This window comes from Diplotaxodon limnothrissa, linkage group LG16 (assembly GCF_057381915.1).
Source record: "Diplotaxodon limnothrissa isolate DT_005_m linkage group LG16, D_limnothrissa_male_GT1.1, whole genome shotgun sequence".
In the NCBI taxonomy this organism is placed as follows: domain Eukaryota; kingdom Metazoa; phylum Chordata; class Actinopteri; order Cichliformes; family Cichlidae; genus Diplotaxodon; species Diplotaxodon limnothrissa.
Genome location: NC_140611.1, coordinates 17,631,169 through 17,654,337, shown reverse-complemented (window position 1 = coordinate 17,654,337; position 23,169 = coordinate 17,631,169). Strand labels below are relative to the sequence as shown.

The 23,169-nt window shown below is 41.6% G+C and overlaps 1 protein-coding gene across 3 annotated transcripts; it reads right to left on the bottom strand.

The window, feature by feature from the left end:
• Positions 1-754: 754 nt before the first annotated feature.
• On the bottom strand, positions 755-22,099 carry dcbld2 (discoidin, CUB and LCCL domain containing 2). 3 transcript variants are annotated; one of them, XM_085374353.1, is made up of 15 exons: positions 21,738-22,099; positions 17,514-17,738; positions 15,537-15,674; positions 12,468-12,519; positions 12,311-12,383; positions 10,096-10,229; positions 9,884-9,924; positions 9,115-9,315; positions 6,653-6,777; positions 6,014-6,161; positions 4,926-5,066; positions 4,746-4,836; positions 4,571-4,620; positions 4,352-4,489; positions 755-2,631 (listed from the first exon to the last, which is right to left on the bottom strand). In XM_085374353.1, exons 1-15 carry the CDS (start codon positions 21,838-21,840, stop codon positions 2,237-2,239), a joined length of 2,055 nt encoding a protein of 684 aa, XP_085230479.1. In that variant the 5' UTR covers positions 21,841-22,099; the 3' UTR covers positions 755-2,236. The 3 variants fall into 3 exon arrangements, with proteins under 3 accessions (XP_085230479.1, XP_085230480.1, XP_085230478.1); XM_085374354.1 differs by having other exon boundaries at positions 4,352-4,486; XM_085374352.1 differs by having other exon boundaries at positions 4,352-4,620.
• Positions 22,100-23,169: the final 1,070 nt, after the last annotated feature.

Below are 23,169 nucleotides of genomic sequence, written 5' to 3'. Positions count from 1 at the left end.
GAGCCACATTTGATTGTAGATTCGATTTTACACAATCCCGTTTATCCAGGCTTGGGGCCGGAGTACTCTAGCTTCTTAGACTGGGATTTTGTCTCCTGCCAGTCTTCCGTGTGTTAACTGCTACACTGGCAGTCCAACACACTGGACAAGCAAATCCTGAGGAAGTAGTTTGATACCCATGTTACTCTTTCTGGGGTGGGGAGAAAACATGAACATAACACGTGGCAGTATTTAGCAAGTTGATAGCTCACAGTTCAGACTAAAGGGGGAGGCATCTTTTATGGTGTGGGGTTGTCACGTTAAAAAGCTTTCACAAAAAAGAACAAAAACAAAGGAAAAACATCCATCCATTCTCTTCGTTATCCAGCTCGGGGTCATAGATGGGATGGAGGCAATCCAAGCTGTCATAGGGCAAGAGGGAGAGTACACCCAGGACAGGCCACTAACCTGTTGGAGGGTTAACACAAAGACTGTTAACCCTCCAACACTCGCATTAACACCTATTGTCAATTCAGAGTCACCAATTAACCTAAACCCATGTATGTCTGCACTGTGGGAGGAAGTTAGAATACCTGCAGAAGAACCCAGAGAACCCACACAGACAACGAGAACATCCAACTCCACACAGAAAGGCCGCCGGGCTGGATTCAACCCAGAACCTCTTTCACCAAACATTAAACAGAAACAGACAAATAATTAGTAAATCTTCTTGAAAAATGCCAAGAACTACAACATTTTCTTTTAAAAACTCTTTATTTCTATATACAATCAGTGAGAGCCACAAACTCAACCCTTCTGTGACCAGGGAGCACCTGGAGCTCTGGAAAACTGGTTACTGAGCACGATCAAAGCGTGACAGTGGTACAGCTGTTGGAACAACACCTTTAGGATCAGGTTGTTGTTCTTGTAAAAGATATGAAGCAGCTTGTTCTGCATTTCTCCTCCACCTGCACATGAGTAGCACAGGCGAAGGAGAGGAACGCAGGTCTATCGGTGCTACAGACGACGTCCTACTATAAGCCACACTGTAAATTGTCCAAAAACCCCACAAGGCCAAAATATGACGACAGCTTTACGCACGTACAGACACTGATGCACAGAGATACGAATAATGGAACAAGTCACAACACCCAATTTCATCACCAGACAATCACCACGATCCACAAAACACGATCTAAGAAACACACAAACTATAAAGTTATCACAGCTGTAACATGTTTGCTCATCTACCGCTTTTTACTTGTACCTTTTCTTTCATCCAACAATGTAGAAAACAGAAAAAAAATAAATCATTAAGACTGCGCAAATGTTTATTTGGCTAAACTTGGGATGTTGGCACGATTGTGAAAGTCGGCTCTGTTGTGAATCAACATTGCATAAACACAGAAAAGGCAACGTTTGGTCTCCCAATACTACAAAGAGTATTTTCAAAGGATTTTTGGACGTTCACTGGATTGATTCTCCTGACCTTTTCTTTTATACATCTATAAAACAAAATTTATTGTCAGTCAGGTGTCGATAACAGCGCGTTACTGAGTGGCGGGATGCTTACTATTAAAGAGTCTCTCCTTATCAGCAGGATGTGAAATAAAAAATAAATATTCATAAATCATTTGAGTTTTTAAACAGGATTGCAGTAATGGAATTACTAGAACTATACACAATTTCAAGTCATGCTTTTAAAACAAAATAAGACAACGACGTACCGTGGAAAGCAAGAGTCTCGCTGCAAACGAGAAACTCCTCAACATGCAATTAATTCAGTACGAAAACCCTCAGATTCGATGGATGTAAATCATCGGGTACATTTCAGTTGGATCTAGTTTAGTGTGTAACAGACAGCGGCAGAATGGAAATCACAGTTTCACAGGATGCAAGACCTTTAAAAAGAGAAAAATAAAAATCACAAAACAGGGACAAAGTCTTTATCAAATAGTAGTCAGCTTTCTTCTTTTCACCCTCCACTCTTTCCGTTCATCCATTTCCGACTCACGCCTGGCACGAGCACATTCATCTTTGTGATTTCAGTGATAGGACTCTAATGGCACTACACAAGCTGTTTGTGGCCATGCAGAAACAATTAGGAAACAGACATCTCCGGATGAATCTAAAGCGAAGGTAGTGTTCATTCAAGACTCAAGCACAAAGCTCAACGGCTCTCAACTCAACCCCATCTTTATCCTCTGGGTCGCGTTGGTAGTGAGGGGCAGATTAAGGCCATGTGCATTCAAGCTTTTCAGCCCTGTCCTGTTGGCTTTTGAGTGCTTTTTTGAGGTACCTGATAAGTCAGATCCTCAGTGGGTGTGGCAAGTTCAGTGGAGGTTTTGGGTCTATCGTATGCAGTGCTCCCTGACTGGCCACTGTCTGTCCACGGATGCAGTGAGCCGGGCCTGGTGCCCATGAAATTACACAAAGTCGAGGGCTGCTTCAAACCCATGTCAACCACAATGGGCGTAGCGTATTCAGATCCTGAAGATGGCAGGGGTTCGGCGTAGGCGTGGCATAAACCTGAAGAGATGGGGGCGTCATACAGGTCTGGATCAGAGTATCTTGGGGAAGGCCCATCATCTGGTTTAAAGGTTGACCTTGCTCCTAATGTTGTTACGCCACTTACGAGTGGTTGGGCATATTCTGAAAGGAAAGTGTACAGTAAAGAAATATTAAAAATCAAGGGCATCATACAGATACCAGGTTACTTCTTGAAATTGCTCCCAAATTCTCTAGAATGCTAAGCAACTAAGGAAACCGATTAACAATTGAATTTCTATGTTACAAAAGCCTTTAACTTTCTAATTTTATAGAAGCAATCTGCAGCTGCACAGAGGTTTGTAGCAGCAATCCAGGATGTGGGAAATCAAACCGCTAACCCTGCAATTAGTGGAACTAATTGAATATCTAATCTCTTCAAAACTTAACTCTGCCCTGAAGTGGGAAAAACTGGTATATATAAAAGTATGTTATTCAATCCTTTTTTTTTTTTTTTAGCCAAATACTCTACAGAAAGAACAAAACCAACATTTAACTGATAAAAATAGTTTAGACATGTTAAGAAGTGTGATTTATTTAGAGGACATCAGATAAATACCACTCAGATATTGAATGTGTGCTACAGACAGGAAGTGAAAGTCTTTGATTCTGGATTTGTGTGAAAAAGAAAACACTAGATAGAAACACATTTTACAGTGTTGTGAATAAATATTTGCCCCCTTCCCAATTTGTTATTTTTTTGCATATTTGTCACACTTAATTGGTTCAGATCAAACCAATTTTAACACAAGTAAGCACAAAATTTTGAGTTTTTAAATTATATCATTTATTAAGGGGGCTAAAATACTATTTCCCCCACTTAACTGTGATTAATGACATTTTTTGGAAACCTGTGGAAAATGTCACTCTCCACAACCAGACCTGATTAAGACCTGTTGAATCAAGAAATCACTCAAACAGAACCTGTTGTACCTTTCGAACCTGAAGCAGGCTAAGAGATCTCAAAAAGCAACACATCATGCTACAAGCTAAAGAAACAGCTGTGAAACAAAGTCACTGACAACTATCAGTCTGGAGCTAAAGTAGAAAAGGGCTAGAAAAGCATTTCTAAGGTTCCAGTGAACCACACAATCCACAATAGGAGAAATTTCAACAAAACTTTGCACATCGACAACTCATCCAGGTCACAAAAGACCCCAGAACAACATCAAACCAAGAGTCAAACATGGTGGTGGTAGTGTCATGGACTAGGGCTGCTTCAGGATAACTTAACTGCAGTCATTGGTGGAATCCTGAATTCTGTTTTTTTCCGGAAGTCCTTGAAGCTCACGCACACCTGGGTTACGCAGCAGGACAATGAGAAGACCTTAAACAAGCTGTTCATGCTGGGAAAAGCTTCCAATGTGTCTAAATTAAAACAATTCTGCAAAGAAGAGCCGTCCTAAATTCCTCTGCAGTGATGTCAAAGATTAGTCGTTATGTTACTGCAAACATTTGGTTATAGTTTTTGCTGCCAAGGGTGGCACAACCTGTTATTAGGTTTAGGGGGCAATTACATTTTCGCGCAGGGCCAGGTAGGTCTGAATCACTTTTTCCCCCTCAATAAACGAAATCATCATTTAAAATCCGCACTGTGTGTTTAGTCTGGTTTTCTTTGTCTAAGATTAAAATTAGTTTCATGATCTGAAATGTATAAGTGTAACAAATATGCATAAAAACAATATTTAAAAAAAGAAATCAGGGTGGCTGCAGATGCATTTTTCCAACACTGCATGTCAATAAATACAAACCTAATTCGACAAAATTAGCACTGTACTAAGAACGCCTGGTTACTTCAGCAGCTACTGCAGGCGACAGCATTTACCTGCAGGTTCAGCATGTAGCCCTGGTACGACACCCCTCCCCGTTAGCCGGCTGACTTCACTGCTGCTGTATCGCACCGAATCCTCCGTCTCCACCATCTTGGAGGGCAGTAGCTGCTTCATGCTTTTCCACCAGTCTGCTACAGATGCACAGAGGTGCAACAGTAAGTCCACAAAACACATCCAGGCAAACTGAGCTGTCCTGCACGGCGATGACGTACCTGTGCTATCCAAGTGAGGAAGATCATACGTTCCCTCAGAAGTCTTTTTCCTGCCAGAGACGAGTAAAGTCAAAAGGGCAAAAAAAAAAAAAAAAAAAAAAAAAAAAAAAACAAAAAAAACCAACCCCCCCCCCAAAAACAAACACACAAAAACACGAAGAAAGAAGATGAATACCTGTTCTTCCAGTGGCAAGCACAGCACACAATCAGTATGAGAGTCACGACCATGACCAACACGGGAACCAGGACTGCTGCCAGAGTCACATCTAAAAAGGGGGGGGGGGGGGGGGGATGCACAAAGTTATTATAATATAAAATACTTTTTTTAAGTGTTGTTGTCAAAAACTGCACGCACCTTTACCAGTGTGGGGAGGCATGGTGGTGTTTCTTATGTTTGGGGTAGGTGTTGTTTGGCCAAGGTGAGGTGGATGTTTTGTGCCGCCAGGAGTACGACGGGGAGGGGACATCCTTGGCCTCAAATCTGTCGTGCGCCTTTCTGCAAGTAAATGAATACAAATGTACTTCCAGTACGGTGCTAATGTCTCAAGCCACCCTGCAGTTCTTTATTTGTTGCTGGGAAAATGGAAACATTTTTTTCTAGCAAGTTAATGAAATGTGGAAATATTCAATGGAAATCCACAGTTTGTACAATTCTAACGGGCTTGAAAGTCAACATTTGGTATGACCACCTTTATTCTTCAACACAGCCTGAACTCTACTAGGCAGCATTTGTATAATCTATTTAAGCAGCCTTCAGGAATAGCTGTCCATCTTAAAAGACATTCAAACCTCTTCTTTGGATGTTGGCTGCCTTTTGTTCTGTTCCATCAAGATGATTCAACACTCCTTCAGTAATGAGATCCAAGCCCTGGGAGGTCAATTCATGACTTAGGGGTGTTCCATTGTGTTTTTTTCCCCCCCATTCAGATATGTTTTTACTGCACCAACTTTGACAACACCTCTAGCTGAAATACAGCCCCAAACCATGAAAGCAGATCCACCATGTTTTACATGTAAAATGGTCACTGCTGTTTGACCTCCCCTTCCACTGATTTTTTAGTTTTCTTATTCTGTAATTTGGCATCTCTTTTCTCCATGTTTCCTTTCCTTAAGACTTCAGGTTTCGGGCCAACCACTCTTCCTCTGAAACCATCTAGTAACTAGTAACAAAGATTTTAAATTTAAATCTAAATTGAAAATTGGCTCTTTGGTTAGTTTGAGACAATTATAGTTCATCCGAGTTTGGTGTCGTTTTTTTTTTTTGCTTAAATTATTCATATGACAGTATTAAGTAGTTGAATAATAATCAGGTACAAGAAAAACTTTGGAGAGAAAGCCTAGCAAAATATAAAGAAATGAGTGGTGTCTCGAAACGTTTGCACAATACATACATCTGTGTTGATCAGCTCACTTTGCTGATCTGCCAGTAAACACCCCATTTACCTGAAGGAACTTGGCAGCCAAGCAGCTCCAACTTGAGTGCAATTCTCTTGTACCACGAGATGGGATTGATCCTCACAAACCGGGCCACGATTGGTGGAATGAAGTTATTCCTCACCTCGTCTCCGTAGTTGTTGTTGCCTTGAAAAATCTAACACAAAATAATAGCAAGCTCTCTTATTTGTGTCAGAGGTTTGAACCCAAGTGTAGTAACAGCTGCAGGAACAATTCAGTTTGAGGACAAATGCACTATAAGCTGATTACTTTCCAACTTGGCAAGCTAATAATTACTTTCCTCCACACAATATGAGACTGAGAATCCCAGTAGAAAGGAACTGATAGACAGCAGTTTCAGCCCAAGAACTCTGCCACTAAATCCATATCCATCCATTATTAATGCCTGAGTGTCCAGACTTGTCTACCACAGCACTTAACTCAAACCACTGACTGCTCCAATTTCCTGCCATAAACATCTCTTAGTCAATAGTAGCTGCTCTGGTAACAATCCATATTAGTGTCTCTGCAGACTTCTAAAGTGATATTTTGGTCCATCTGCACCAATTGGAAGAAGGGGGTTACGTCATTTTGCTTTGCACTCTTTTTGTTTTTGTAACTGTTGAGCGAGCAGGGTTTATTGATTACCTTGTTTTGTACAGAATTTGATTCTTTGTAGCCGGACCACTGCTTGCCGTCGTTACTGTACAGGACCCGGTATGCTGAAACGTAGCACTTTTCCTCGCTGAGGGTAGAACCAGTGGTGATGATTCCTGGACGCATGCACAGAGAGAGGAAACAGGAAGATGTCGTACAGCTGACTCGACTGAAAGCTCAGGACTGCGGCTGTGTCCAGAATCACTCCCCATTTACTACATCCTGTATTTACCGCCTGCCGTTTTTAATCAGAGATGAGAAGAGATACTGAGTTCTATGGAAACCACAGTCTTGCATCAGGCATTCTCAAGCGCCACATGCAGTAAATGGTTTACATGGAATGCATTTGTTGTGAAGCTTGAGCTCTGGTATCTCTTAAATCTGTTTTGATGCAATCATCATCTCAGCTTTGATCAAGTCTTTGCCTCTGTTGTAAATGAGATGGCGTACCTCCCCTCACTATATAGAAATTATATTATAACATAAGTAGTAAAAAGTCATGATATTGTAAAATTGTTTATTTCATTAATGTGCAAAAGGTTTATTTTATTTTACGTATATAGTGCCAAATCACCACAACACTTCCTCAAGGCACTTTATATTGTAAGGTGAAAACCGTACAATAATAAAGAGAAAGCCCAACAACCAGACGATCCCCTTTGCGTTAGCGCTTTGCAACAGTGGGGAGGAAAAACTCCCTTTTTACAGGAAGAACCCAGCGGCAGATTTAGGCTCAGGGAAGGGCAGCCGTTTGCTACGACCAGTTTGAATTCTATTTTTGATATATATTTTTTTTTTAATATTTTTTTGTGGCCTGCCAGTGGTGCAACTGCCCCGCCCCTTTTATAGAGGCTCTGAAGTAAGCAACTGCCTTCTGAATTGAAAACAACAATAATGACTCATAACACAAATGTCTGGAAGGGGCTATAATTGTGCCCATGGCATGCACACTACATATACACAGAAATGTTCAAACATTTTCCTAAAATACTGATGAGGAAGCTCTGAGTGGTATCTGAATGTCCATATAGGCATTCAAAGCTGTATATGTACATATGCATGTGAGTGTATGTACATATGTGTTAGGGCTGTTCGATATATATCGGATGACAATATAAAAACGTCTATCGTATCATTTGCTATCGTTTGTTTCGTGGTGTCGCAAAATAAAGTTTCGGGCAATATTTTTTTCATGGTTTTGATGGTCACTGTAGTGGCTATATTAATTTCTTAAAGTTCTCTCTTTCTTTTATATTTAATATAACCACACTACAGACGGACAAGCGCCTGTTTTTATGCGTTGTGGTTAGCAACAACAACGGTAAAACCATCGCATGTCCGCTGGTTTATTTTCCACATAAACCTTTCACAATAAAGCTCAAGATCCTGTTGAGACTTTTCAAAATAAACTGAATCACGTGAAAGAATCTGCAGAGTATTTACGGATGAGAAGCAAAAAAAGAGCCGCCAGGTGGTAAAAAATAAACAGACTCAAACGTTAGAACAGGCTTTTCCCCGCATCACGCCGTGTAATAAATACTCACAAAGAAAACGGCGGCCGTTACAACATATCTAAAAATGTATAGTTTCATGCATCGGTTAAAACATTCGACTCCAGGTACACGACGCCCAGCTGGAAACACTTCATGCAAGTCGAGCTGCCCGAGATTTACAGAATTTATAGAAAATGTTACATTTTTGTGATTTATATCGTTATCGGGACGATAGAAGTCTTATATCGGGATATGAGATTTTGGTCCTATCACACAGCCCTAATATGTGTACATGAATACATTAATACGTTCACTCTTTACATGTATATATCAATGGATAGGTATAAATGCACCTGTATGGGTATGTGATTTGAAAGTAAGATATTATTGTGATCATTCACTAGACAGGAGGGGGAAGGATTGTATATGTTAATACTTCTTTCTACTCAAACATTAAATCTAAGTTACTTATATACAGTTGATTAAAATAGTTGGCGTTTTATTTTGTTGAATGTCTGTATATGTCAACTGTAGTTTAGTCTGTTAAATGTTTGAAATAAACTGATCTAACTGATTTGTGATAATATTACAAAGCAACAATGCATATAAGAAAAGAGAAATTTACAGATATGTAACTCAAAAGCTGCCAAACTTTCTTAAACACTGAAGCCACTGCTCATAAAGGTTTGCAAACTTTATCAGCTCGCCTGAAGGTGACCTTGTTTTGTAAAGGTACAGATTAAGTATGTGGTCACAGTTTATCCTGAGGATGAGGTCAACGTTTGTGTAAAGGAAGGTGTCACAAGACAACGTCAGAGAATCACCAGCCAATCATCCACTGAAGCCTGGTGAGATTTTACAGCTAAGCCTATAACCTAAATTAGAGACAGTGGCTATAATGTATGTGTATGTGTTGTGTTTATTGAATGAACATAACTTTGTTATTAGAATTTTGTTTACCTGTGATCCGCTTCTCCTTCTTGAGATCTACCTGCAGCCACTGCTGCTGGTCACTCTGAGAAGAGGCCCATGGCAGTCCCTCCTTTTTGAGCCGTGCCCCTGACGGTGCCCACACACGAGTGCTCCAGTCCAACACAGACGAAGCACTGAGCTGAGTATAAGCAACGCCCCCAGATGCCAAACCCAGCGTTCCATAGCAGCCTGAAAGCACAAACAGACCCTTAGCTTCAGTAATAAGAACAGAAAATCTTTAAGAAATGAAATAAAGTTTGGGTTGCATTACATTAAAAGGTAACCTTCAAGATTTACATCCTAGTTGATAATGCCTGTAGCAACAGAAATTCCAGGGGAACGTCCCCCAAAATATTTGGATGTCCAGTCTCTGACATAAGATTTGGAGCCCTGTAGAATTTTCCAGCTCGGACATTGATATTTTCTTTACAGACAATCACATTTTAAAAAGCCTCCTGACAAAATAATGCCATACAAGCACCTAAAAATACCCCTACCAAAATAATGACAGTAAGGAAGTGAAATTCATCATAATTCTTTAAACAAGTGTCTCTTTCCCTTGTTTTTCCCCCGTTTGATAAACTGAGGATGTTTCTTAAGCAACCTATAAATCATTTAAGCAACTTACTTACAAATCAATTTTAAAATTGTATCTTGTATTTCTCACAAAAACATGTCATCGACAGCAAGTGAACAGAATCTGAAAATCATGTCCTTAATAGGAAAAACAATACAGCAAAGACCCTGGATGACTCACCGTTGGTCGTGAAGGTGAACAGGCTATCTGACCGAGTTCCTCTAAGGAGTAAGAAAGAAGATCCAGCAAATATTATGATTACCAAACTGTCAGAATCATTTATATTTGCATATATATTTAACCTTCTCTAGGACAGAGACCAAGTACATTTCGTTTAATAAGAGGAGCAAACAGAGAAGAAGAGCATGTGTGTACTGTGGTGAATCTCTTACACAGTGGAAGTGACATTGTTAGCCAGTGTGCCCTCATAGTGAGAGATGCCTTTGCTGTTGACCACACTGATATTCCCTCCTGCTGCATTGGACACCACACCTGCATGGATTGCTGCCACACACAGAGAGGAGGACTGTGGAACGAAAGGAACAAAGGATTAAACTGATATATTCTTATCATTATGTCCTTTTGTTGTTACAAACCAGATCAGATTAACTAAAGAGTAAGTGAGTCAGATCTGACTCACCAAAATAAAAGCTACAACTAACATCTGAAATGTACTTTTCACGAGATTAAAAACAAATTCTTGCTATTTGTAAATCACTCAAGGACATTTAAAGAGGTTGAAATTTGAATGAAAGTTAAACAGTGTCATCTCAGAGAGACTTTGTTTTCTACTATAACCACTTTAAATCACCTAAAAAGTCCACTTCTTTCACCTTATCAGACCTCGCAGGTCACAAGAGAAACATCCAGTCTTGAGGTTTCTGTTTTCTACCAGTCGTTCCTGTCTGCATGAATGCTGACCGCATGTTGTAGTCTTGTGACTTGTAGTCTGTTGGGCCATTGTCATTGATGTTGTTAATGTACGACTGGTCATATTAGTTTGCAAAGATTTTCAGCATAAAGTCTGAAAATCTTTGCTGTTCAGATGCACCCCGCCTCTTCCCCTGTGATAGCTGGGACAGGCTCCAGCCTCCCAGGATAGGCAGAGGATGGATTCCCCCCCCCCAAACAGAGGACCCACAAGTTGTTTCATCAATAGAAAAATGCTTGATTGAAAACCATATCTTTACTACCTCCCAAACACAGACTTTGAAGAGTTAAACTTTTTGGAATCATGAAGTTTTGGGAAAGGAAAGACAATCTGAGTAGTAGTGGCGTTCCTATGTGGCACACATGTGGTGCCATTACAAATTTGCTCCATTTTCAAGCTGCTGAGTGGAAACAGGCAGTACCGCTTTGCAGCATAATCGCTTAACCTTCAAACCGAGGGAGATAAAGGCTGATGAGTCAGGATGATGTCACTTCTGTGCACAGAGGATAATAAGTGGCAATGAAGGTAATGATTCCCTCCCAGCTGCATTCCTGTCAAAACCTGGTGCCACATCACTGAGAAACTGACAAAACCTGATCCCGCTCTGGCCACGAGCTCCTTCCGATGAGCAGCTGGTGGTGCGAGGGGGAAAATCGTCTTACGGGAAAGACCCACGCTGGCATTGTGGGGGAGGGGGGGGGGGGGGGGGGGGGAATAGTGACAAGCCCACGCATGTATTCACAAACACACGTAGCAGTTAGAGGCTGCCACAAGCAATCAACACTTTCCGTGTGACTCTTAAACTTCCCCAAAAACACATACCGCATCCTTAAGAGAGCCAGCCAAAACCCCTAACACAAACACAAAGTAATGCTCCAAACCACAGTGCCCTGCCTCCAGCAGAGGAAACCACGCTAACACGTGTTATAAGTGGGAGATGGGAATTTTAATAAATAAATAAATACCAGAACATGGATCACCGAATAAATCTGTGAAGTAAAATTATTAAAAAAAAACTAAAGTCAGCTGCAGGATTATGATCTGGGTGTAGAAACTGATCCTTGTGAGAGACGCACACACACTCACCATCATATTCCACACTCCCAAAGACACAATCATGAATGAATCACATGCACACAAGCAAAAGCGGCTCAGGCATGCACATACACAAAGGGTTTCTCCAACCTCTAATCACACTGATTCACTCTTCAGGCTTTTTGCTCCACACACACACACACACACACACACACACACACACACCTCCCCTGCAGCTGGACTGGATTACAAGGTTATTATTTTCAGCCAAACTATTATCTCACCTCCCTTTCACCCGCTGACCCTGCCCCTCCTCTGTTCCTGTGGGGCGCCTCGTTCCCTGAAGCACAACCCCACGCTCCTCCCTATCCTCCCGTCAGCCAGCAGCACCACTCCCTCTCTCGCTCCCTTCCTCCCTTCGCTCCTTATGAGACATCCTCAAGCTCTAAACATGAGGTCATCAACCAGAGACTTAGTGTCCGTGACCTCACACGCAGCGGGAGTGCTGTGAGGTCATCAATCCAAGACACGTTTGAGCCACCGCTCCTTTCGCCTCCTTCACAAAGATAACTTGTAGCTAAGAAAACATAAATAAAAGCGATGCACGTGTATGTCTGTGCATAGACGGGGCGTGTACCCACCTCTCTGTAACCATTGGGTATAGTTCCAGAAATCTCCTCTGTAGATGTCAAGCAGCCTGCCGGACAGTACTTCCTAAAAAGAGAGCGGCACGTTCACAGTTCATATCCACCAGTATAATCAGTGCGCCGACATGCACAAAAAGCAAACTCTGTTTACCTGTACTCTGCCTCGGTGAAGTTCATTCCCTTGTCCACGCAGGTGATTAGATCTGCAAAGGCAAATAAACAGCATCAGAACTGGTCTCTGCATGTTCTTGATAAAGTATCACCCACTTTTATTTTCTTCTTAAATCCACCCTTTCAGTTTCTTTACCTTTTGAACCGTTTACCATATCCAGCTAATCATCATCGTAATTGCTGATTAATGTTAAACATACATTTCGACAAATCCAACGTTCTGACTAAATTTGGCCTCACGGTGACAGTGAGCGAATCATAAGCCCCACTGGGATTCCTCGGAGTGCCACGAGGGTGGGTACATTAAACATTAAACAGCTGTGAAGCAAAGTGGTGAGATGGACCATTCAACAGAGTGCACCGCTGCTAGAATGGCTAAAAGCAACCATCCAGAGCACTCAGGTTGAAATGTTTTTTTATTTATTTTGTGTTGTTCAAGCGAGCAGATGTTCAGTTCACTCTCACTGGATCACAGCAGACAAATAAACACAGCAAAGTAATTGCATTAAGTAGCTGGAATCAGTTCATTTTGGAGCAATTTTGGTTGTTTTTCACATCCAGGTCGAACACGTTAAAGTCATCCAGTGAAGGATGTGTGTTATTGGAGAGGTATGTCAGTTGGGTGTGGACGTGAAGTCCAACAGGATGATGTGGGCTACTAAGAAGTGTAAATAAACCTCGTGGAGATGGTCAGTGTGTGGGAGTCTTCACCACATTACAAAGAGAAAAATAAAACCCTTTATCTGGCAGACCAACCAATGAGTCAAAAAAATGACAAACACCCCCAATCACCATGGTTACTCAGTTACTTAGCTGTGCAAACTGTCCACCCACGCTCATCTGCATGCATCAGTTACAAGACGACATCACGCACATCAGCGCCTTTGTGGAAAAAGTGGCTGGGCGCACTGATGGCCTTGTTTGCCTTGCAGTGATTCAGTCGAGCTGAGATAACCGCCAAGACAAAAATATTACTGCATCGCACACACGTCACTGCTGCGGCTTTCTTCTTGTGGCTCCAATTATCCATTTATCTCCAAAGCATCCACATGACGAGGCACGTCTTCAGAAACAAGGGAGATGCTTACTAAGGAAATAAATCTCTAATTTTAAATCCTTGGTAATTAAGCTAACGTACAGCTTTGTCCCCATTGTCCCTGTGCAGAACTCTAACATGAGTGCCTTGGATCGAGCTGCCACCGGCTGTTTCTCGTGTCCGTTACAATTCATCTAATCCTGCAACCTCACTACTGTGTAATATATCACAGTTGAGCTCAATTAGGACTTTCTCACAGGATGCAAGTCTTACAATAAAACCACAAACCATGAATATTTTTTCAATTACTCTCACTTCCTTTTACCCCTCAGTGCCATTGTGGCTTCACTGTGGCTTTGCCCCTTTTCCACTTCCCAAAAAGTCTGGATTTTCCTTCACCCTCTCCCTGCTACTTTCATTAACTACACTCAGCTTTAACCATCACAGCCCAGTGGGAACACATCCAGTAAGAAAACAGTAGATTTACTTTTTTCCCCCCAGTCATGGCATGCTGCTAATTTTCAATCTGACTAAACCCAAAATTGTGCACATTCAGTGGTTAGCATCTGCTCATGCCACCCCTCGCTGTTCTCGCATTTATGTAAGAAAAACAGCCATCTGAAACGATGCCCACTAGCATGATCACCCTGCACATACTGCAGCTGGAATTCCAGACAGTCACAGCAGAGCAGCTCCTTATCTTTGCTGCATGTTTAAATTCGTATTCAGCGGTGAGCAAACACCACATCGTAAAAAGCCTCTCATGCGGCCTCGAGCGCCGTCGCCACAGAAGTGAACACACAGTTCTCTATTCAACTCCCACCTTTCTTTTTTTGTGTGGTCTTTTTATCACCATGGATATCGTTTGCATATAGGATAATGAGGCATGCATGTCATCTACATTGGTCCTGATCATAAAAACATTCAACATACATATAACACTGTCAGTATGAGAACATATTAGCCGGTGTGTGAGAAGGGGCATTTTGCACAAACACACAAATATTTAGAACCATTTTCTTTTTAAACTGGGGGGAAAAAAGCCAAAGGATCTAAATCGAGCAATCACATGAAAGGATGTTCTGCAGCCTCTAATTGACTAACTTGTTGCAACTAATATATGATATTAAATATCCAGGCAATACAAAAGCACTAGTTTTCAAATATGACTTAGAGTGACACTGTTTTTAAGCACAGTGGACATTGAAGAAGGGTTATTTCCCAGAAACTAGCACCAAGAATGTGCACAATGGCCAAATATCTATTTATTAGCATGCGCGTGCTTTCAACTCCATTACATCAGTTTGTTATTTACCAAATGGAATTCTTTAAGAGGCAGATGATTAAATTAGCAAAATAAAATGACGAGTCACCCTCCCTGCCCAGCCCCATTAAAGATTCTCTTGGTTCCAAGTGTTTGGACACATCTGAACTGGCCCAGTGGAAAAACTGCATGCACAATCCTCAAAAAGATGTTTAAGGCAGCCATAGAAAGTCAGACCTGTTCCAACTTTACCCATTAGAAACAGAAAACTTAGACAGTCCCATCTAGAGGTTGCAGTGTTGGCCAATTAGGTGTTAGGTGTATCACTTTTGCCCGGACTGATCGACTGACGTTTTCATCCACTAACACCGGCAGGATTTTTGACAAACATAGAGAAAACTGGATGATCCAACAGGAGGGAGATCTGCAGTTCTTACACACCAACAGTAACAGGTTGCCAGCTTTTAGACAAACCCATGTGTTACTGATCTGCGTGCAAGACTTTTCCAGAACACCCAGATTACTTCAGAGCTGTTAAAATAATGTGAAGGTGCAGAACGAAATAGCTGTGATTAACCCAAACTCACAATCGCTGAATCAAGTCTTATTCCCCCACCCCCGGGGCCGAAGCAGACGTGCACACAAGCTCAAACTTGAGATTTCTGAACCACACGACTGTTACTGCAGGCTGGGATGATAAGAAGACAATGAGAGACTTCGGCGTGGGTGAGCTGAGAGTCTGCCGTTACCTGCGTGTTCAGTGGTGGAGTAGGACAGGTAGAAACCGCGTCCAGTATGGTGGGTCCCACTCATGAACTGCACAGTGGCCTGGTTGCCAGTGGAATTGAACAGATGTTCAACCTTCAGACCCAACCCGCAGAGCTTCACTGTTAAGCAGAACAGGGAAACAAAGAGGCTGGTCAGTTACACAAATTAATGCCCCAAAAAAACAAAACCACAAAAACAAGATTTCATCAGTTTCATTAAGTAAGATGGACTTGAGGAGTGTCTCGGATATATTCTGGGAAAATTCAATCTAATTTTCTTTCTCCAGGATTCACCAAGTTAAATGCAGGTCTTTATAAGACCCTTCTGATAAAGAGCAACCTAACACCTCCTTCATGGTCATAATGGCCTAAATTATAATATAAATATATAATAATAATAATAACAACAACATATATGATGCAGACTCGTCAGCCACAGACTGATATATTTGTTGAGATATTCATGTGCACCATCATGTATTATAATACACTTTCCAATGCTTTACATCCATACATAGCAATATTTTAGATTGATATAAGGCAACAGTGTTTCCAAAAACCTTGGGACAATGTCAATCTGGTTATTGAAAATTTTCACAATCAGGCAGCAGCTCATCCGGCTCAATTCACAGGTTATTGCACGTAAAATGACAAATGTGACCTTGACCGTGAGCGCAACATGTGCACATTTCACTAGAATTTGACCAATATTCTAGGAGGCATAAACTTGTTGCTGAGGCTGTGTGAGATGAAAGTAGAGTGCAGTATTTTGTAAATCATTTAAAGCCAACATTTGATTGGAAATAGCACAAAGACATAAGAAATGTTACAACTGATTATTTTAAGCATTTGTTACTTTAAATCTGATATAGCAACACAAACGTAACAACGCATTCAGACGGGGGGGACGAAAGATGGCTGGCTTTGGCAATGAAAACGAGTTTTGCTCAGTTTATACTAAATATAACACTTGTGATAATAGGCCAAAGTTTTCTTATTGCTCTGATAGCTTCTGATCTACCAAGGTTAGACGTCTGATGGTAAAAATATGAGAAACTCAATAATAAAAAGGCTCAGAGACGCTGCTGTGCATCTCTATTAGTAGTGTGTATTAGCACCTCGTATTAGCAAAGACCAATGTTGGAAACAAACGCATGACCTTAGCAGGCTTTATATTCCCTAAGCATCATGCAATGACTCTGACTTTAGCGTATTAAACTGCCCAAAAACACCCATAGCTTAAAATAATCCACCCTTGGCTGCGATCAGGGCGAAATCTGCCTAATAACTTACAATGGCGAGGTTATAACAGTGAAAGACAATAGGTCCTCCAATTTCCTGACATTTAACTCCTTTAATGTAATAACCACATTTCTCCTGTGCCTATAAACAGATAATGTTCATTATCTGCTCATAAGACGCGTTTTCCAAGCTCATCTGAAAGAAGAGGCGTTTGCAGGCATTTCAAACGTCCGCACACAACATTGAAGTGAAAAGCCAGACATCATCAAGAAAAGGAAGACGCAACAGAATTAAGATAATGGGTTAATAACAATGACACAGTCTCTTCAGTAGTATGGTAGTTCATTATTTGTAAGAAGAGTGACAGAAGAAAGGAAAGCTAGAGAAAAATGATTAAACTGTGGGTACAGTCTCTCTCATCTTTGGACACCGGCCAATCATGACAGAGTGGGTGTGAATGTTGAACTGTCGATTTCAGAAAATTGTTAGACTCTGACACCCAATAGGCAGTGTTAGAATGACGCACAGAGAAGGGCTTTCCAAAGATCAGTCCAAAACCTGACAAAAACCTATCACAGACTGATCTGCTGCTTTATATAGAAACAGGCAGGATTCCCTTACTCTGTATTGTTTACTGCATGTTTATTTTTAACAACAACTTGGATTTGCCCTCTACAAAACATTAAGTCCAGTTTAACATCCGCCTGTCACCCTCACCAATCTCGCTCCTGTTTGGACCGATGCCGTTGTACAGGCGGAGGTAGTTGACCTGGCAGTCGCTGTCTTCTATGTCCAATAAAGCAAAGAGAAAATGGATCCTCTTGTCATGCGGCACACTGATCTCCCACTCGCACACAGTGTTGTTCGGATACGTCCTTGGGTATCCCAGAGAGGACAGAGTCCCACTCTCGGGGCCAAGTACACTGGGGCCACAGCCATCACCTGTGGAACAACAAAAAAAACAGTTTGGGTTTCAAGAAACTCAAGAAAAAAAGTGGGTGTGATTTACACCATCTAAAGTATAAAAGTAACACCACATCTCTTGGTTACTGGGCAAAAACTAGCTTTTGTTGAGTTTGTGTTCATGGTCACTGAGATCTTGTTGCAATAGAGGATATATTTACTCAGTTTCACTTAAAACAAGCAAAGATATGTAAGGTTTAATGTTTCCTTAAGCAATTAAATTGCAAAAACGTGACAACTGAGGTTTATTTTAAGTCAGTTCAACTTGCACTGTCCTGCTGAGTTACCCCGCAGTTCAAAATGATCCCCAATACAAGTATAAACAGGCAACGAGCTAGCAGCTTATTGCTTCACATCTGGCTGGGGCTTTACCTTTAGTCTGCTCAAACTGAATTAGCATTTTGAAAAAGTAAACAAAATAGTTGTTATACATAAAATGTTTATATCCATAGACCGTATATAAAAGATGGCTCTAACCACAATGACATCATAAACTGGTCAGAAAAGTTCTGATGCGATTCTCTGAATTTTATGGAGAGAATTTCTAGGAGCAGCCAAGTAGGGGAGTGGCTCGACTTTGCTGGTCTCAGGATTGCTCTCTTGACTTCGTCAGGTGATGCTCTCGACGTCACACTTGGGCGTTTTGCAGCGTGAAGCGGAAGAACTAAAGTAGTGTAGTAATGTAGATGTGACAGTAAAACTGTTGATTAGCTTGTCTGTCTACATTCCTACCTTGTGCTATGGACACAAGCAGTGGGTAGTGACTGAAACAATGACGTTGCATACAAGCAATGCAAATGAGCTTCCTCCAGAGGGTGTCTTTGAGAAAAAGGTGAAGAACTCGAGGCAAGCATCGCCTTTAAAAGGGGCTAACAATGACAATGCATGTGAACCCTGGAAAATGTCGAAAGCTGTCCTGTTCAACATATCGATAACACCATTATCTCATCAGGCAATCACATGACTGCAGCTCAATGCATTTAGACAGAGAAACTGTAAAGTTGACCAAGCTAAGAATCATAATGAGGAATTAACGTGATTTTAGGGACTTTAAACGTTCTTTTTGTTGCCCGATGGACTAGACTGAATTGAATATTTCAGAAACTTCTGATGTACTCTGATTTTCCTGAGATCCATTTCTTGGGAATATAGAGAATGACCCATAAAAGAGAAAATTATCCAGTGGGTGGCAGTTCTGTGGGCAAAAAATGCCCAGATGATGTCAGAGGCTTGACTTGACAGGAAGGCAAAAGTAATTCAAATAACCATTCATTACAACCAACGTGCACAGAAGAGCATCTCTGAATGCCTGATACATGAAACCTTGAAGTAGCGGGGCTACAGAAGCAGAAGACCACACTGGGTGCCACAGCTGTCAGCTAGGGGCAGGAAACTGAGGCTACAACTCACAGACCCACAAAATAATGCCTGGTCTGTTGAGTCTAGGAGGTAGGATCAGAATTTGGCTTAAACAATCAGGAAATAAATGATCCATCCTGCCTTGTATCAACAGTTCAGGCTGTTGGTGGTGGTGTAATGGTGTGGGGGATAGGTTTTTTTTTTGTACACTGCCACCTCAGCACCAACCGAGCATCATGTACCTGAGTACTACCTTTGACATCAGTGACAGTGTAGCCATCTCCTGCAAGATAAACCACCATGTCGCAAAGCTCAAATCATCTCATACTGGACTCTATAACATGAGTTGACTGTGCTCAAACAGGCTGAACAGTTGATAGATCTCAATCATGTCAATATGGACCAAGATCCCTCAGGAATGCTTCCTTGGTTTAGCTATGCCATAAAGAATTAAGGCAGGGGTCCAATCGAGTACTTAGCAAGGTGTAGCTAAATGTTGTGGCTGGTGAGTGTATGTTGACCAATATGAACTAGTATCTTTCTTTCTTTTCTTTTTTTTTTAAGCAGAGCATAATACAGAAAAAGATGTTTGGGCTAATTTAGTGAGGGTGTCCTCACATAACCCAGCTTGCTTTCCAGAGCGACTGATTCCTGTTGTTTATAATGACCTTTGCGGCACATGCAGAAGTGTCCAGTGCTGCTGAGTCCAGCAGGGATTTCACTGTAAGTCGCCCACTAGCTTGTGAAACACTTATAGAATGACCAGTTTCTCACTTTAACATATCTGCCATACTTTATGCAAAATCTATACACAAGAAATTCAGATGTAATGACACTTGAACTTGGGGCGATCGTGGCTCAAGAGTTGGGAGTTCGTCTTGTAATCGGAAGGTTGCCGGTTCGAGCCCTGGCTTGGACAGTCTCGGTCGTTGTGTCCTTGGGCAAGACACTTCACCCGTTGCCTACTGGTGGTGGTCAGAGGGCCCGGTGGCGCCAGTGTCCGGCAGCCTCGCCTCTGTCAGTGCGCCCCAGGGTGGCTGTGGCTACAATGTAGCTTGCCATCACCAGTGTGTGAATGTGTGTGTGAATGGGTGGATGACTGGATATGTAAAGCGCTTTGGGGTCCTTAGGGACTAGTAAGGCGCTATATAAATACAGGCCATTTACCATTTTACCATTTGAACTTCTTACTTTTTGAAAACTTATAGCATTTGGTCAACAACAAAAACAAAGATTTTAATGCTGCCATACTTTTAATAACAGTGCCTGTTAAATTATGTAATCCAATGCAGTAATGTTGTTCAGTGAAGGGCTAAGTATTACTTCTTGTTTAGTTTTTATAGACAAAAAAAAAAAAAATGTTGGCTGTTCTCCAGAGAACAACACATGAACCTGAAAGTTAACGATTACATGTAAGATGATTTAGAGACTTTTTCAAAAATTAAAAGCTGTGTTTCAACAGAGCGTGTGTGTGAGAGAGAAAGCAAAGCCTCAGAGTCTGTGGATGTTGTGTGTGGCTCTGAGATAACACTAAGCAGTCACGCTTCATGGTGCTAACTCGATGTTCTGTGGACCTGCAGTTACGTAAGAGCCTCTCAGTGGACATTATCCAGATGAACAGGACAAAAACAAAGCAGCTTCCCTCACCCTGACTCACAAAAGTTACCGAGCAACTGTATGGTGCTTAACAGGAGTGCAGATTACTTTCATAAAAGGAGAGCTCTCAGGCTCAAGAAACAATACTAAAAGCAAATGTCTATCATCACACCCATCTATTAATGTGAATGTACAGTTAACGTGAACTGCAAGTTATGACACACTATGTCCACGTGTTTACAGCATTACCCCCACTGCTACCCCACCCCCAATCTGAGGCCACCTGAGGACTGTTGACTTTAAAAAAAAATAATAATATATATATATATATATATATATATATATATATATATATATATATATATATATATATATATATATATATATATATATATATATACACACACACTTGCATTTAGCTATAATATAGCGCAGGTTAGCATCCTCCAACCAAAATATATTGTTACCCGGGGTTGTTATGCTAGCTTTAAAGTAAAAATTGGGCTACCTGAAAAAGGCAACAAGGCCACAAGCACCCAAACGTGCGGTCCTCTCGTAGAGACCTCAAAAACCAGACTCCATTAAAAAAGTCTGTCAATTTAAAGAGAACAGGGGCACCAGGAAAAGCACATAAGCAGCATACTGTTGCTTTCAACGTTAGCCAAAACATTTCATGCAGCACGTTAATTCGGTAAGCACCCGTTTTATAAGGCGGCAGTTATTTCCCAACAGTATCAGTTTTTGTAGGAACCGGTTTGCCTGGTTTTACTACAACCGTCTCACACCAAAAAAGAAAAACATCACGACGGGCGGTGGCGAGCTGTGCTCAATTCCACGTACACGCGCACACACACACAGGGCCATGTAAGGTAGGTTTAAGTTTTGTTGACCATGACAACACACTTTAAACATCCCACGAAACATCGACACGTCTGTGTTTACACTTTAAATCGGCATGGCCGCGGGTTTCCGCGGTCACACACAGCTCGTCCAGTTGTCACTGCACTGCCGAGTGGTACAAACCTTTCTGCCCTCCACAGCTCTCCGTGGTGAGAATGATGAGTATCGACAAGACGAGAACCCCGGCCCCTGTCGGTCCCCTGCCCACCATTACCGCTCTGCCCATAGCAGCCTGCAGTCTGAATGCATAATGCTTGCTTCCTGGCCGGCTGATTCAACCTGTACCGTGGAAATAAAAAGAAAGGCAACCCTTCATCTCTTCGAGATACAGTCCGCGGGTGGTGTCTTCCTGAGGATTTTTTCTTTGCTTCTCTTTTCTTATCGCTCAATAGTCCAGTGGTTTGCGACAAACACACTATGGAGGTAAACGCTCCACACGCACACACACTTATCCAATCTGTGGAGCTACTTCCTCCACTCCACCGAGGCTCCTCCTCCTGGACTGGGATACCCGAGTCCCCCAAGTGGTCTAAATGGTCTTGTACTGCCTGCAAGCACCCCCCACCCCAACCTTCAGCACCTGCTGCACTCATATAATAAAAACGTCCACCCCCCAAAAATCCACCTGGTCACCAAAAGGAAACACTTAGACAACACCCTGCAGACCCTACAATCCGTGCTTCTGTTTGCTTCTTAAACCACACTCTCCCAGTCTTAGTAAATGCGAAATGAAATCCTTTATCCAGGTAAAAGTCCTGCAGAGAGTAGTCTACTCATGTTTCAAAAACAAAAGCTCTCTTTGTGAGAATCTCTTTTTCGCACACGTTTGGACATGGCAGAGCAGGAACAGCACAGGTGTCAATAATAACTGATCACATCCTGCAAGGGCAAGTCAGAGGATCTGCTGTATAAAGCCATATTGTTCTATTCCATTATTAAAACACTGAATAGGATTTAAAAGTTGAAACAGGACCAAATCATGCTGGGTTTTACGGATTAAAGTGCTCAACACAAAGGAGGTGCTATTTAAAAAAAAGATAGACAATGAAACGATAGAATTTACTGCTTTTAACATTTTATTAATTTTTTGCACACTTTTTATTTCACATCTCACTGTGATTTTATTTTTCAGTCTTCATCTTAGTCTTCTTCTTTTTACAGAGTAAATAATAGTAATGTTTAGGATACTGTGATTGTAACTGCAATAAAGCAATACATATGACAATACTAATAATCTAAATGAAAACAAAGTAATAATTCTTGGAAATGGAGCTTTAGCTGTCGGAGTTCGTGGTGGACTCAGTGACAGCAAGGCATCCAGGTCCTGTCAGTGCAAAACAACCCCCACTCATCATCCCTCCACCGCCATGCTTGACAGTTCGTATCAGGTGTTTGGTTTTCTCCAATCACGACACTGTGTGTTATTGACTTTGTTACAGCAGTCTTGTGGTTTGTTCAAAGGCAAGTTTGCATTTGAACAAAAATCACCTGTCCTGCCATGTTGTTTTTAAAGAAAACGGGCTTTCTCCTGGCAGCCTTTCTAAATAAAACACTA

Coding starts and splice junctions, on each gene's coding strand:
- dcbld2 (XM_085374352.1), bottom strand. CDS start 21,840: ATGGGCAGAGCGGTAATGGTGGGCAGGGGACCGACAGGGGCCGGGGTT. Junction 17,739..21,737: donor GAGCTGTGGAGGGCAGAAAG/GTTTGTACCACT, acceptor GTTGTTCCACAG/GTGATGGCTGTGGCCCCAGT. Junction 10,230..12,310: donor TACCCAATGGTTACAGAGAG/GTGGGTACACGC, acceptor TTCGTTCCACAG/TCCTCCTCTCTGTGTGTGGC.